We start from the raw sequence: 15408 nt of genomic DNA, 5'->3' as shown, positions 1-15408 counted from the left end.
CATTCATTGAATAGATTATAGATTTCTTTTTCTTATCAAGCAGATAATAATTTGAATGTAACTTTATTAATTGTTTTTTCCTGACATATATTGCCTCTTTATATGAGTGAATGTGATTTCAGGCTGTTAATGTATCATAGAAAATTTTTTTTTTAAGATTTTATTTTTTCCTTTTTCTCCCCAACTCCCCCCCACCCCGGTACATAATTGTATATATTCTTCATTGTGGGTCCTTGTTGTGGCATGTGGGACGCTGCCTCAGCGTGGTTTGATGAGCAGTGCCATGTCTGCGCCCAGGATTCGAACCAAGGAAACACTGGGCCGCCTGCAGTGGAGCGCGCGAACTTAACCACTCAGCCACGGGGCCAGCCCCTTTAGAAAAATATTTTTTTAAGATTAGGCAGCAGGAAAAGAAGTAGAAATTATTAGAGAAGGGGTATCACAAGACTGATAGTCGTGAGCTTGGATATTATACATTTTGTAGGCTTTTGATTTTTGAGGCTTGTTGTCTAGTTTAATCTTAAATTTGTTTTTCCTTTCACCAGGGCACCAAGATTCTGTGTTACTCATTCATCCTCAGCAAAACATGCTATTGCTGAACTGAAATTCTGGCACCTCCGTCAAGAGAAACCAAGGAAGGATGTTGACCCTTTTCCACAAATGGCAACCCTCTTGCCATTAAGACCTAAATCTTGCATTCCACAGATGTCTGAGATGCAGGTAGGATGTACATTGATACTTTGATCTCTTTTTTAAGTTGATATTAAAATATCCATGCTTGGGTTTTTGTATACTAATACTTAAGTTTCATCATAAGCTTTTTTGTTGTTGTTGTTAATGCACATGCTGCAACAATTAGGAAATAAGAAAACCTATAGTCTGTTCTCCATCAAGCAGCCAAAGTGATCCTTTAAAAATGCATGATGATGTCACTCAACTGCTCAGAGTCTTCTAGTGGCCTCCTCTCTCACTCAGAATAAAATCCAAGGTCTTTACACAGCTGTACACACCCCTGTTAACCTCCTGACCTCATTTCCTACCACTCTTCTCTAACTCAACTACACTCCCCTGCACTGGCCTCAAGCGAAAACCTGGGAGCACTGCAATTGCTGTTCCCTTCACTTGGAGCACTCTTCCTCCAGATATCCACATGTCTTTCCCCCCTCACTCACTCACTTTAGGTGTCTGCTCAAGTTTCACTTATTCAGAGAGGCTATCCTTGACTCTGCTATAGAAGCACACTTGTGTAGACTAACACAGATACCCTCCATCACTATCTAAGCCCTCTGTTCTGCTTTACTGTATTTATGGCCATGTGATTTATGTTTATTGTCTTTCACCTGCTACTAGAATATAAGGGACTTTTCTTTATTAACTGCTTATCTCCAGTGCCCAGAACAGTGCCTGGCACATAATAGTTGCTTAATAAATATAATTGGAATGACTGAGTGAGAAGTAGCAACAGCAAAATTAGAAGTAATGAGCATTCTTTCACCATGGGGAAGAATAAAATAGTACAAAAAGTTAAGGGAAAAAAGTCTAAAAAGAGAAGAAACGTTAACCAACTATAGAGAAGTAAATAACCCTACATACTTGCCATACAGTAAATGTAGCTAAGACCTGCATTTCAGAAGTAAAGAGCCTTATTAATCTCAGTAGACTTTAAAGATGTTACAGAATGTTGTGTTATTGGCCATAGTCACATACAACCCGTTCAAGAAAGATTACTTTTTCCTCAGGATCTCTAATTTTAAAAGGCAGGAAGATCTATAATAAAGTTTCTAAAGTTTTACTTCTACAAGTAGTGTTTTAGAGCTGGAGGGACTTTACGCTTGTTCTCTGTCAGTGGTTTCTTAACCCTAGATAGTTATTAGAGTCACATAGAGAGCTTTTAAAACATACCAATGCCTGGGTCCCACCTTCAGAGATTCTGATTTAATTGATCTGGAATGGGTCAGAGTCACTCTGTAAAATCAGGGGGTTGCCTTAGAACCAAGGTTCTCAACCTGCCTGAACATGAGAGTCACATTTAGAACCTACATTTTAATAAGATTCCTGGGTGATTTGTATGCGAAGCACTGCTATAGGCTGGTGGTTCTCAAGCTTCAGCATCCATAAGAGTCACCCAAAGAGCTTGTTAAAACAGATTCCTGGGCTCCACTTGAAGATCAAGATTCAGTAGATCTGGGATGTGGAGTTAGAAGATTTGCATTTCTAACAAGCTCTCTCCCAGGTGATGCTCTTGCTGCTCGTCTGGGGACCGCACTTTGAGTTAGTGTCACTTTGGTGCACTAATGGTTTATTATCCATTGTTTTGACCTTTTCTTTTTTTTTTAATTTTAATTTTTTTTGGATGTACATCATATTTTGAATTCTGTATACATTACATCATGTTCACCACCGGAACACTAATTATAGTCCATCCCCTCACATGTGAGCCTAATTACCCTTTTGCCCTCCCCCCTCCCCCCTTCCTCAAAGGTAACCACCAGTCCAATCTCCAGTGCTATGTGGGTTTTTTTTGTCGTTTTTATCTTTTACTTATGAGTGAGATCATATGGTATTTGACTTTCTCCCTCTGACTTATTTCACTCAGCGTAATACCCTCAAGGTCCATCCATGTTGTCACAAATGACCGGATTTTGTCATTTCTTATGGCTGAGTAGTAGTCCATCGTGTATAAATACCACATCTTCTTTATCCATTCGTCCCTTGATGGGCACCTAGGTTGCTTCCATGTCTTGGCTGTTGTGTAAACCTTTTCTTTTCTTTTTTTTCTTTTTGAGGAAGATTAGCCCTGAGCTAACTGCTGCCAATCCTCCTCCTTTTGCTCAGGAAGACTGGCCCTGAGCTAACATCCATGCCCATCTTCCTCTACTTTATATGTGGGATGCTTACCACAGCATGGCGTGCCAAGCGGTGCCATGTCCCCACCTGGGATCTGAACTGGCAAACCCTGGGCCACCAAAAAGTGGAACGTGTGCACTTAACTGCTGCACCATTGGGCCAGCCCCTTGACCTTTTCTTGACCTCCTTTGCACCTCGTGGCCTTTTCGTTTGCCACTCCACTGATAAATCGAATCTTCCCCATTAGCCAATGTGACTTAGTAATCCTGTCACCAAGTTAATACACATCTTAGAGGTGTAGTGTAGGGAACACGTCATGTGATAACGTAAATATTTGTACAAAGAACTTTGTACAACATTTGAGAGTTAAGGGAGGAGACAAAGTAAGTGGCATGGATAATGAAATGAACTTGAATAAGAGATCAATGCCAAAGGAGTGGGGAGAGATTGGCTTGCGTGAAAAAGTCTTATATACGTAATTATGACTTCTCATCTGTTGTCTTCCTTTGGCTTCCTGAGTGTCATTACTATATGTTGTCATTCATGTTTTCTAGTTGGATAACTCATTGTGCTCTCACTCGGTTTTTCTTTGGTAGAGAACACTCTAAGGAATGGAACTCAGTTCTGTTTTCTTTATTTTTCCTATTTTAAAATTAAGGTATAATTTATATACAGTAAAATTCACCCTTGTTAATGCACAGTTCTGTGTGAATGTTGACAAATGTGCACATTGTGTAGCCGCTGTGACAATCATGGTTGTAGAACAGTTCCTTTACATGCGCCCCACCCCCACCCCCGCCCCCACCCTCAACCGAATTCCAGTGCCCTTTTGTCAGTTTTTTTACCCATCAGTTATTTTTTGGCAACTCTTCCAGCTTTCACCCAAGCCAGAAAGCTCAAAAATTCTAACTTAGGCCTTTCTCTGTAAAATATACTTAAAATATTTTTATTTTAAGAGAACGTTTTATTGTGGTAAAAAACACCTAACATAAAAGTTACTATCTCAACTGTTTTCAAGTGTTCACTTTAGTGGTAAGGATGTTTGCATTGTTGTGAAACAGAGCTCCAGATCTTTTTATCTTGCACATTTGAAACTACATACCCATTAAACAGCTCCCCTTGCCTCCCTCTCACAGCCCCTGGTAACTACCATTCTACTTTCTGTTTCTACAAATTTGATTACTTTTGTATGATACATTTTTAATAAGCTCAGCCCCCGTGTGTGTTACCACTCATTTACTGAGTGTCGTTTAATGTCATGCTGTGTTCTGAATTACTAAAACAGATGTAAGCATTGATACTTAGGAAGTTATAGTAAAACGTACTTAAGTAATTAATTTTGGTTATGGAATTCTTAAAAATATATTAATAGTTAGGCATCTAAAGTGTATATACGATTTTATTGTTTGTTCTAGTTAATAAAACATCACAAATATATTCCTTGCTCTCCAGCAACATATGTTCTAATAGAAGTTGACATATAAGAAATGTTTATGTTTGTTTTTCAAGTTATAAAAATAATAAAACTACTGTAAATTTGGGAACTGAAGAGACAAATCACTTCTGAGCTCAAGTACTTCTAGACAACTATTAATGTATTTTGTCTTAGGCTCATCGTGAATTTTTAGTTTTGATGCACTTATACTTTTGTATTCTGGTTATTTCTTTTAATATCTTCAACAACATTTTCCCGTGTGTTATAATTTTCATAATCCTTACTTTTAATTATTATATAATGCTACATTTGTGTATATCCAATTCTCAGATAATTGTTTCTTTCTCCTCCATTTGAACATTTAGGTGTTTATACTTTTTTTATTCATGCATGTAGCATCTCATATTCTGGATTTAAATAGTTAACTTTTACCAAAAAGGACATTTAAGAATGGGAATAATAACTATGAAAATAAAAATGTCCAAAAATGGAAGGAAAGTTCTGTTAAGATATAGGTCTCTATTGTGGACCAATGGTATCCTGCCTTCCTTTACGCACCCTGACACCATCTATTCCCCACCCTACCACATTCACGAGCACTAGCACTAAAACCTATTCAGTTACAGAATAAAGAAAAATTTTGCAAAGTTCTTCCTCCAGGAAAAAGTCTTCTTTCGCAATGAGTGAGTAAGGATAGACAAGCCTTCTGTCTTTCTTTCCTTATAGTCTAAATATCTGTAGGGGTTTCAGCCTGCTGGTTGCATAAAAGTGGGTGTTTGGGAAGCAGAATACTTTTAGTCTAGTGGGAAGCATAGTAGGTGGTAGAGTGAGGGAAAAAATTTTCTAGGGATCAAAACAAATTTGAGGTATATGTGCAGAGCTATGCTTTACTCTGTTGTTTTTTTTAATTGCTCATTTTTCACTTTGTTCATCTTACCACTTTTTAGAAAGAAGAATCCAGTTTATTACAATCTCCTAAATCACCTAAGAAGCCACCTAAAGTGAAAACAGCAAATCAAAGACCTTGGAAGAGCGAGTCTTTGTATCCATTTTCTTCTAAGGATGATGTGATTGAGAAAGGGTAGGTGCAGCTTTTTATGCGCCAAGTGCTTTTCTGCCCGTGGTAAGATTTTTGAAGAATTTAAAAATTAAATAGAAATTGAAAACTAATACTCTGATTTTTTTTAAATGAGTTCTTCTATTTCAGTGATATGTATTAGAGGATTATATTTCCTATGCATACTCTAAATTAGTGTTAGAACTCCTGAGATTAGTAATTTTAGAGAAGTGGTGCCTTTGATCTCCAGCTTCTCATGAGCTGTGCCATCAAAAGACTTCTCTGAAATTACCCTCCACTTCTTACTTGGCCCTGTTCAATAATTCAGTATTTCTCAAATTTGAGATTTGAGAACTCATGATACTCTCAAGAATATTGTTATTAGTTAATATATTACTTTATTCATTTAGATTTGCCCGTTTATTTACCCTTTTCATTGTTCTTTTTTTCAAATGGGATTATTTTGCTTCAGCCTGAAAAAATATACTTTTGTATTAACTTTGGTGTAGGGTCTGCTGGTAAATAATTCTTTGCTTAATAATTTATTACTTCGCTTTCCTTCTTTTTTTATTGAGATAAAATTCACACAATATGAAATTCACCATTTTTTATTTATTACTTTTGATTTTTTGATTGTTGTAGGCTGTTTCTAGATCAGCCTGAGGTGTGAACTTACAACCTTCTCAGGTCTTTTCTAGCATGTGCCTTTCCCTGGGTATGTGTGGTCATTTTCTAATTTTTCCCTGTATATGTAATTCTTTTGAATTCCTAGCCTTTAATGTCTGGGTTCTAAAAGCGGGGGGGGGGGGGGGGGGGGGGGTGGAATGAAGGGAGGGCTAAAAAGGGCACTTCTCTTTAAATTCCCTGGAAATCACTCAGGCTGAGGGAGACCGGTGCAACAAGATGGGGAGGTGCTACAACAATAGCCACCTGCCTCTTTGTTTGCACCTCTGTGATCTGAAGCAGCCATCAGAGATCAGAGCACAGATCCCTGATATTTGGAGAACAAGGTCCTTTTTGCTCACCCCGGTTCTCGCATGCTGTGTGCAAAATGCTCCTGGAACACATACCCGCTGTCTGCCACTGCACTAGGGGTGGGGGATGGGTAGCTGCTACTGTGCTAAGAGTTCTAATTGACCAAAATTAACCACAATTTACTGTCCAAGGCTTCCCCTGAAGCTGAAAGCCTTAAGTAGACTCCAGAGTTCCGTAACAGTTACACCGGGTTCTGCCGCTGCAATTGTTGTCTAGGTGGGGAGACAGGTTCCTGGTACTTCCTCCTCTGACATCTCCCCAGGATCCTCACCTCTGGGAATTTTTATCCTCTGAGTTTTGCCCCAATAATTCTTGTAACTACATTGTTAGCACTTTATTCCTTCTAGCAGATTAATTTTTTTTTGCTTACCTACTTGTCTTCAGTGGAAGAGTTCGTCTAAATCACCTTGTCTGCCATTTCCAAAAGTAGCAGTTAATGAGCTTTAGTGTAGATATTTGCTTGCATTTTATCAGTTCTTACTGCATCCCCATGAAGAAGGCATTATTCTGAGTTTTCAGGTGATGAAAGAAATGAAAAGACATATAGGTATGAGTTGAGAGAAAAGTTGAATTTTTAAAACTACACCAGGTTTTCATGTTTATGTTATGGCTAGAGTATAGTGTATTACAGTGAAAAGGCAAGATACAGGCTAAAACATTATGAGGTTCAGATAGTAAAATTTTTTGTGTCACATTATGGTATTTGGAGATTATTCGCTATGCAGTAGAGAACATCTAGAGAGTTTTTTTGTGTTATTTATTAAAATTATTTTCAAAATTGGAAATATACATATAGTTCAAAAATAGTGGCATGCTATGAACTTATTCTGTCCCTTTTTTTAATATGTCTTAGATTTTTCATAGCAGTAATGTACTATAGTAATAGATACACAATAATCTATTTTTTCTGTTGTTTCTTGTTGTCTTGTCTCCTCTTATATCTGATTGTCTTTCATTTTATACCAAACATATTTGTACTCTATTGAGGGACATGGATATTATTTCCAATATTTTTTGTTATTACAAACAATGTTGCAGTGGATATTCTTGTCCATTTGCTATATTTTACGTGTATGCACATCTGCAGGATAAATTCCTAGAAGTAAAATTTCTGAGTCAAAGTTCATGTGCTTTTTAAGTTTTGCTAGATATTATCAGATTGCATTTCATAGGAGTTGTAACGATTTATACTGCTTTCAGCGTGTGTGACAGTGTGTGTTTTACAATACCATCAACAACACACTATGTTTAAGAATTATGTTTCTATGATTTTCTGTGAACTTATCTTCAGAAGGAGGAAAGGCAGGATTAGAGGAGGCAGATAAGTTCAGTTTGGGGCACTGCCTAGGCGAGTGCTCCAGTGTCTAGATAGTGTCTCGCACACAGAATGTGTTCAATTAATATTTGTTGAATGAATGAAGATAGATCCTAAGGTACATTTGAACGAAGAGATAAAACTATGTGGGATCTATGTTTCTCCACATCCTTGACTACACAAATTTTATGTTAAGTGAATTACATCTTAATTTTTAAAACTATAATAAATTATAAAACTATAATAAATTATGTGTAAAATTAAGATAATAACTACGTTGGGATATACATATCCAAAAAAGTTGAATATAAATCTGGAGCCCAGAAGAGAAATCAACTATGAGTAAAAAATTAGAATGAGCTGTGAAGTATCCCCTCCTCTTCTAATTTTGGAAGAATTTGGTGCCATTTGGTAGAATTCATCCGTGAAGCCATTTGAACCTAGCCTTTTCTTTTTTTTTTTTTTTTTAAAGATTTTATTCTTTTCCTTTTTCTCCCCAAAGCCCCCCAGTACATAGTTGTGTATTCTTCGGTGTGGGTTCTTCTAGTTGTGGCATGTGGGACGCTGCCTCAGCGTGGTCTGATGAGCAGTGCCATGTCCGCGCCCAGGACTCGAACCAACGAAACACTGGGCCGCCTGCAGCGGAGCGCGCGAACTTAACCACTCGGCCACGGGGCCAGCCCCCAAACCTAGCCTTTTCTTTGTGGAAAGATTTTAAATTATTGATTTAGTTTCTTGTTATAGGTCTATACATTTTTGGTAATTTGTGTCTTTCCAGGAATTTGTTGATGTCATCTAATTATCTAATTTATTACCGTACAGTTGTACATAGTATTCCTTCATAATTCTTTCAATTTCTGTAAAGTTAGTAGTGATGTTTCCTTTTTATTCCTGATTTAAGTAATTTGTGCCCTCTATTTGGGAAGAAAAAGCAGAAAAAAAAACACAACACTTTCATCTGCAAATAACAGGAAACTTGACTAACAATGGCTTAGGCAAATTGAACTTATTTTTCTCACAGAACAAGAAATATGAGGGTAGGCAAATACCAGAATTGGTTTACCGGATCAGAAGTATTAGGCCTAAATCTTTGTAGTACTCTTGACCATTCCTTCCTAGTCAGTGGTATTACAGCTCCTGACATCAGGCTTTCAAATCATAAAGAAGGAGGAAAGGTGATTTTCATTAATCCGCTCCCTTTGGTCAGGAAAGCAAGCTTTCTTAGAATCTCCCCGTCAGACTTCATTTTATATCTTATTAGTCACAACTATGTCATGTGACTATCCCTCTCTGCAAGAGAGTCTTGCAAAGTGAATATTTAGCTTTGTCAGTATCTCAGTGGTGTTGGTTAAAGAAGCATGTCACTAGGAATGGGTGTTGAGTTAGCCAATCAATCAACAGTGTCTGCTTCATGGGGGAGTGGAAACTGAAGCATGTTGTACCTACATTTTCTCTAAGAAGAACTTGCAAAGTAATCTCCTGGTGGATTGGAGTGGAGAGAGATTGGTGAGGTGGAACAGGCGTGTTTTATGGACCTGGAAAATAAGGTTTGAGTAATTGCAGTGGGTTATGGGAAAGGGAGCTGGATAGGAAAATATAAAAAGATAGTGTCCAAAGTTGTTAGTCTAACTCCAAAGTGTTTCGTTATCTCACCCCAAACTACCATACATAAATCCTTGTGAATCCTACCTGTTGTGAGGATTAAATATGATAATATGAATTATATTTAGTATAGTGTTTAGTATGTAGTATGTAAGGATTAAATATGATAATATGAATTATATTTAGTATAGTGTTTAGTATGTAGTATGTAGTGTTCACTGTTAGTGTCCTCTTGCCCTAAGCAAATTAATTAATTTGCTACCTTTAAAACAAGACTTTCCCTACCCACCTTCATATATTGCTTACTATTCACACTATTCTCCCCATCTAAAGAACCCTTATAAACAAACACCCCCCCCCCCCCGCATATATACACAAAAATACCTCATATTCATTTTTCAGGAAAGATCTCCTTTATTTAGTTACTAATATAGCTTAAAGGGACTTCTCATTCTTACACTCCCATAGTATTTATTATTCATCCCAGTCATTTGGTATCTGTAATATATTCTTGAATTCATTCAAGCAGCACATATTTTATTGAGAGTTATCTTTCTGTAGGACTGTACTTATTTTTCTCAACTACCTCTTGAGGGCTAGACCTGATGCTCATACGTTTTTTTTCTGATTCTCTCATATCCTCAGAAGCACTCTTAATATTTGATGCCATGTATACCAAAGATGCTCAAAATATGTTTGTTGATCAGTTAGTTCTCATCTCTATAATTTAGGTCAAGGCAGAGGTCAGAAAGCAGCAAAGTTATTCGTTTAACATCTTTTGCTGACATTTCTGAATGTTTGAAGCCCCAGCTGGATAGAAAATATACTTATACAGAAGAACCTTTGGTAAGTATTTTGAGAAATGATTCATCTGATTCCTCATTTAATTAATCAATGTCCCCTGATTTTAGAGAATTTTTATTGATTTAGCATTATATTTTCTTCTAAATATAAAACTAAACACCACATTTTATTTTTTCTTTGCAAAAGGAATTTTACCCAAAAAATTAATCTGTGTTTCCTTTTGAAGTGCTATGTTGCTATATACTCCATTGATTACTGTTTTCAAAAACAGCTGTGTTCTGATTTGGTATAATGACACTTCAGACACAAAATAAGACCCTCTAGGATTTTTATTAAATTTTTAACGTTTTTGATTTAAAAAAATAGTGTTTGATGTCATGTTTGAGAAGCTTAGAATTTTTATAAAGCAGAGTATTTCCAGAGTGTGGTACCTTAATAATGTGGATTTCATACACCAGTTCTGGATGACATTTTGTATTCCCTAAGGATTATACTTTGGGTAGAAACCTTGGTAGTCCCAATATAGTCTGAACACTTAAATGTGAGGGTGTATAACAATTTATTTTATTCTAAGCACACAGTTCTTCTTTTCTTCTAATTAGGATTTTTTTCCTACCAAAATAAAGATTTTTTAGTTTTGGAATGCCAATAGTTAAATACAATAAAAAGATTATATTCTCACCTCAGGATTTGTTTAGTTGTGGATAAAAAGAGTGGCAGAGAGACACTGTAACATACACAGAGCAAAAAGCTTACTTAGACTCTAAATTGTTCATGCCACAATTATCTTAAGATTATAAGGAAGACTGAGTTCCACACAACAAATAGCAAAGAGTTCATGTGAATAGTGGATCCCCTTTCATATTCTAAAGTCACTCTTGTGCTTGGAAAAATAGCCAGCTTTCTGTGTTTCAAGCACAGTATTAGAGTTGCCAGCATTGTTGGCAGAGAAACCCATAAATAGCAAGTTTTATGAGAACTTATACTGCCATTTACAGTCTAAAGGCCATGACCTGTGTGGGGTGAGACTGTCCAAAGAGGGACCCCCTACGGACAGTTAATGAGCAGCACTGAGAGGCCTTGAAGATAGTTCTTTTTATAACTCTCTTGTAGCTATTATAGCAGCACCTCAAGGCTAAAATAACAGTAAACATGTAGGAAAGAGGCCACCAACAGAGATTTGGAAGACTCCTAAAATGGTATCACTGTGTCTGCAACATGAAAATAATTGAGGTTTAACATTTTTTTAAATCAGATTGGTTTATACTGGAATGAACTCTGCTGCAATAGTTGGCTCCATAAATTAATCTATATGACAGTCATATGCAAACATGCTGCATTAATTACATATTTGATACAAAAGAAAATGAAATAGTCCAGTGGGAGAATGACAGAATTTATGAACCCTGTTGTACAATGTTGTAAAAAAATTACAGTGTTTCTGGGTGGGTAATGGACTTCTGTTTTGCTATCTAGGTTAAAACCATGGCAGATGGTGCCTTGGGAGGATTTGACATGGAAAATTTGTTGCAATCTCTTTATGTAGAAAATAGAGCTGGCTTTTTCTTTACTAAATTCTGTGAGCATTCAGGAAACAAGGTAGAAAATAATTGTTTTAAATATAATTTTATACTTTTAACTTCATTTTAAAATGAGAGGTTGAAATAATTCAGTGCTCAAATAATTATATTTGATGTTAAAATTCCCATCTCCTCTAGTAAGAAATTTCATACTAAATATTTAGTAAGAATCTAAACATCTCAATTATAATTATCTTTGGTTCATTATCCTACTAAAATTACAAGTAAATAGACAAGGATTGACTTGCATTATTAACAATAGTTTATTATCATATAATTTTGTTTCAATGTAATATATAGTAAATTCAGAGTTGATTTCTATCAATCCTTTAATTTTTATTTTTAATAATTCTAATGATTATGAATTACAATTGATAGTGGCAAGCTTATTTCCAGTTTGTTTTTTTAATTACAAACAGTCTTCATTTTGCTCAAATGAAAAGTATTTCACTGGCTCAGTTATTACAGTAGTGTTTATTTCTGGTATGGTGTACATTTGCCCATATATATCAAAATACCTCCAGATTTTGGTTTCATACTAGAAATATGTGATTCCTCTTTAATTGTTAACCAGAACACTTGCTGTTTTAATGACCAATTATGTGAGAGGCATACATGCAAAAATGTAATGTTCTAGTGACAATACCAATAAATATTTTCTATGTTGCCAGTTTGTGATAGGAGATAAAACTGCCTTAAACTGAGCCTGATTTATGGTAACACCAAGGAGCTAAACAATTATTTATATTTGAAATTAGAGCTTTGTAGAGCTTTAGTAATTGGGTGGTAATAGTTTATGTACTTTTTCCATCTGCAGTTGTGGAAGAACAGTGTGTACTTTTGGTTTGACCTACAGGCTTATCATCAGCTTTTCTACCAAGAAACGCTTCACCCTTTTAAAGTATGCAAGCAAGCCCAAGTAAGTGGTAAATAACGTTGGTTCAATGTGAAGCTCTAAGTACACAGAGAAGTGAACAGTTGTGTTCAGCCCCAAATAAGAGAAATCTGGGAGTGGAGGCAAAAAGGCAGCAGTTAAATTGTTGCCATGGGATTACTTTATTTAAATAATGTCAGCAGAATATTGTTTTATAATCTGATTTGTGTATTCTCAGTTTTATCTATTTTATTTGGTTTGCTTTGTTTTCTCTTTGCTACCAATTACTTGTTTTTTTTTCACTTGTTCTTCCAATAAAGGACATCCTGTCTTTTTTCTAATCTGTGCATTTTTGGTTTGGTTGTGAATGACTTAAGAGGGAACCCTAAGAGAGGACGTGTAATGAATCGTTGAAGTGATTGGGAGCAGAGGCATTGACCAAAGCTGTTCTCCGAGCTTTCTGCAGAAATCAATTGTTGGGTATACTTAGGCTGTTGACCTGTTGAAGGGGCGGGAAAGGATGTTGACTGACTGTGTGTGGTGTAGGCCCTGTGTCATCGCCTGATCTTCTGTGCTACACACCATTTAAGACAGATTCTCAGAAGTGGAGAAAAGAACATCTGAAGACCACCCTGAAGCAAAATAAAGGAAGAAGAAAAAAAAGCAATATAGGAGGAAGAACAGAGGATTCTCTGCTAAGGGAGACAGAGAAAGTGGCCTGTTTTTGTCGGGAGAAGGAAAGAGAATAGAATTATGACTCAAACTGACTTATCTTTTCAATTTTTTATTCTGAGGATCTTTTATGGCGAGAAGTCTTCAAGCCTAGAAATCTGCTAATCGCTTCTATATCTGTTGACCACTTATGTGGTTCTTATAATCTGGAATAACCCCATTCCAGAGACCCTCTCCCTAACCAATGTGGAGGAGATTAGCTTTGTCATATTATTTATTATCTTATTATAATCTTATTCAGGACATCAGAGAGTACTGCTGGATTTTTATTGTTACTTCCACCACCCTGACTCTGGCATTAATAACTACACTTTGTAAATCAGCTGACAGAGCTTTGTACTTTTTACCGTGAGAATAAAGGCTTCAGCTCCTACATAGCCCCGATCTGGCTCCATGAAATCATATGTCTAATTTGCAAGTACCATTTTCTGAGACCACACAGTTGGCTCTTCTGCTTGTTAATCCTTAACCTGTTAGTCTCTACTTATCCTCCTCCCCCTAACCTATTGGCCCTGTCTGCTAAAGTACCATCTGTTATTTTTATTATGTTTTCACTACTACACAGTGTACTCCTCCAAAAATCTTCAGCTGCTCAATTACATGGGCTTTTTTTCTTCTTGTAATCACCATATTTTCATGCACTTGTAAAAGCAGAGATTGTGTTTGAGCTTGGTAGACTTATGCGTTCTCAGTAATGATGTTATTCAGCCAGCTATAAATGATTATGAAACAGGATGCAGTCAAGTTTTGGTTATTCTGAGATCGATGATTCTGTTTTGGGATTATCAAGGCCCATAAACTTTTTATTCTCCTCTTGGTTCTCTTTTGGTGAGTCAAAGCAGAGTAGGGCTCTGGGAGCAATGGAGACATTTGCTTTTAGGTGAATAGGGGGAAATCAGAGGAGCAAATCATGTGATTTTGTTTTACTTGTTTGCTTTTTGCACCTTTGGTTGCTTTATTTTATTTTTTGGTTAGTGGAGCATCTGTCTAAATTGGTTTAGGTTTTAATTATCTAAGATTTCTGTGCCTCCAGATATAAGAATTGCCTCTAATACCATAATCCTACAGATTTATTTTGCAGTATGAAATGCCATTCATTTCTTTATAATGGAAATGCTGTATGTCTTTCTTCAAAGGTACATTTACAATACAGATCCTTTGATTCATAATGCCAACGGCAGAATATAATCAGCTGGCACTATGTTAAAATTGCTATGAACTTGATTTTATATTGTTTTTATATATCCACCACGCTGTATGGTAGGAGATCAAGAGTTGATTCCAAGAGACTTATATGCTTTCCTGTATGCTAGTAGGCAAATTACATACCTGGAACTTTTATTGCCTCGTGAAGTATTACAGAAATATCTATAGGCAGAGTAGATGTTGGGTTAGTGACAATGATTTAGCATGACTAACTATGGTCCAAGAGTTTGAACTACAGTCTGGGCATGCCCTGAAGATTTCACTGCATGCCTTCCAGATCGAATAGTGCACAGGTAGAAACCAGTTGAAATGGTTTTGGAAGGAGAAAAGGGATCACCACCATAGTGCAGAAATAGTCTTTGACTCTAACAACAGCTTTCCACGGGAGCATCTATCACTGCTAAGATTTAGAGCCTAGATTGCTCACACATAGTCGTACAGCTTTTTTTTTTTCTTGAGATCACATTGGTTTATAACATCGTGTAATTTCAGGTGTACGTTATTATCTATCAGTTTCTGTATAGACTGCATGGTGCTCACCACCAATAGTCTAGTTTTTATCCGTTACCATACATTTGTGCCATTTTACTCCTTTTGCCCACCCCCCACCCCCTTCCCCTCTGGTAACCAGTAATCTGTTCTCCTTATCCAGGTGTTTATCTTCTACGTTTGAGTGAAATCATACAGTATTTGTCTTTCTCTGGCTTCTTTTGCTTAACATAATACCCTGAAGGTCCATCCATGTTGTTGCAAATCGGACAATTTTGTCTTTTTTATGGCTGAGTAGTATTCCATTGTTTATATATACCACATCTTCTTTATCCGTTAATCAGTTGATGGGCATTGGGGTTGCTTCCACGTCTTGGCTATTGTGAATAATGCTGCAGTGAACATGAGGGTGCATAAATCTCTTTGTATTGT

At 36.5% G+C, this 15408-nt stretch overlaps 1 protein-coding gene across 10 annotated transcripts in view; it reads left to right on the top strand.

Annotated features, from left to right (window-relative positions):
- RGS22 (regulator of G protein signaling 22) overlaps window positions 1–15408 on the top strand; it is a 165402-nt gene that overhangs the window by 75457 nt on the left and 74537 nt on the right. For 7 of the 10 annotated variants that reach the window (XM_070222408.1, XM_070222407.1, XM_070222404.1 and 4 more), the window contains 5 exons: window positions 546–720; window positions 5230–5363; window positions 10023–10137; window positions 11572–11694; window positions 12493–12594. In XM_070222408.1, the coding sequence (XP_070078509.1) occupies window positions 546–720; window positions 5230–5363; window positions 10023–10137; window positions 11572–11694; window positions 12493–12594 (649 nt within the window). The remainder of the gene's footprint in view (window positions 1–545; window positions 721–5229; window positions 5364–10022; window positions 10138–11571; window positions 11695–12492; window positions 12595–15408) is intronic. The other 3 variants (XM_070222409.1, XM_070222406.1, XM_070222405.1) reach the window with 1 other exon arrangement.

The sequence above is a fragment of the Equus caballus genome, chromosome 9 (assembly GCF_041296265.1).
Source record: "Equus caballus isolate H_3958 breed thoroughbred chromosome 9, TB-T2T, whole genome shotgun sequence".
In the NCBI taxonomy this organism is placed as follows: Eukaryota; Metazoa; Chordata; class Mammalia; order Perissodactyla; family Equidae; genus Equus; species Equus caballus.
Note: the sequence above shows the minus strand (reverse complement) of the source record. Positions and strands in the feature narration are given on the sequence as shown.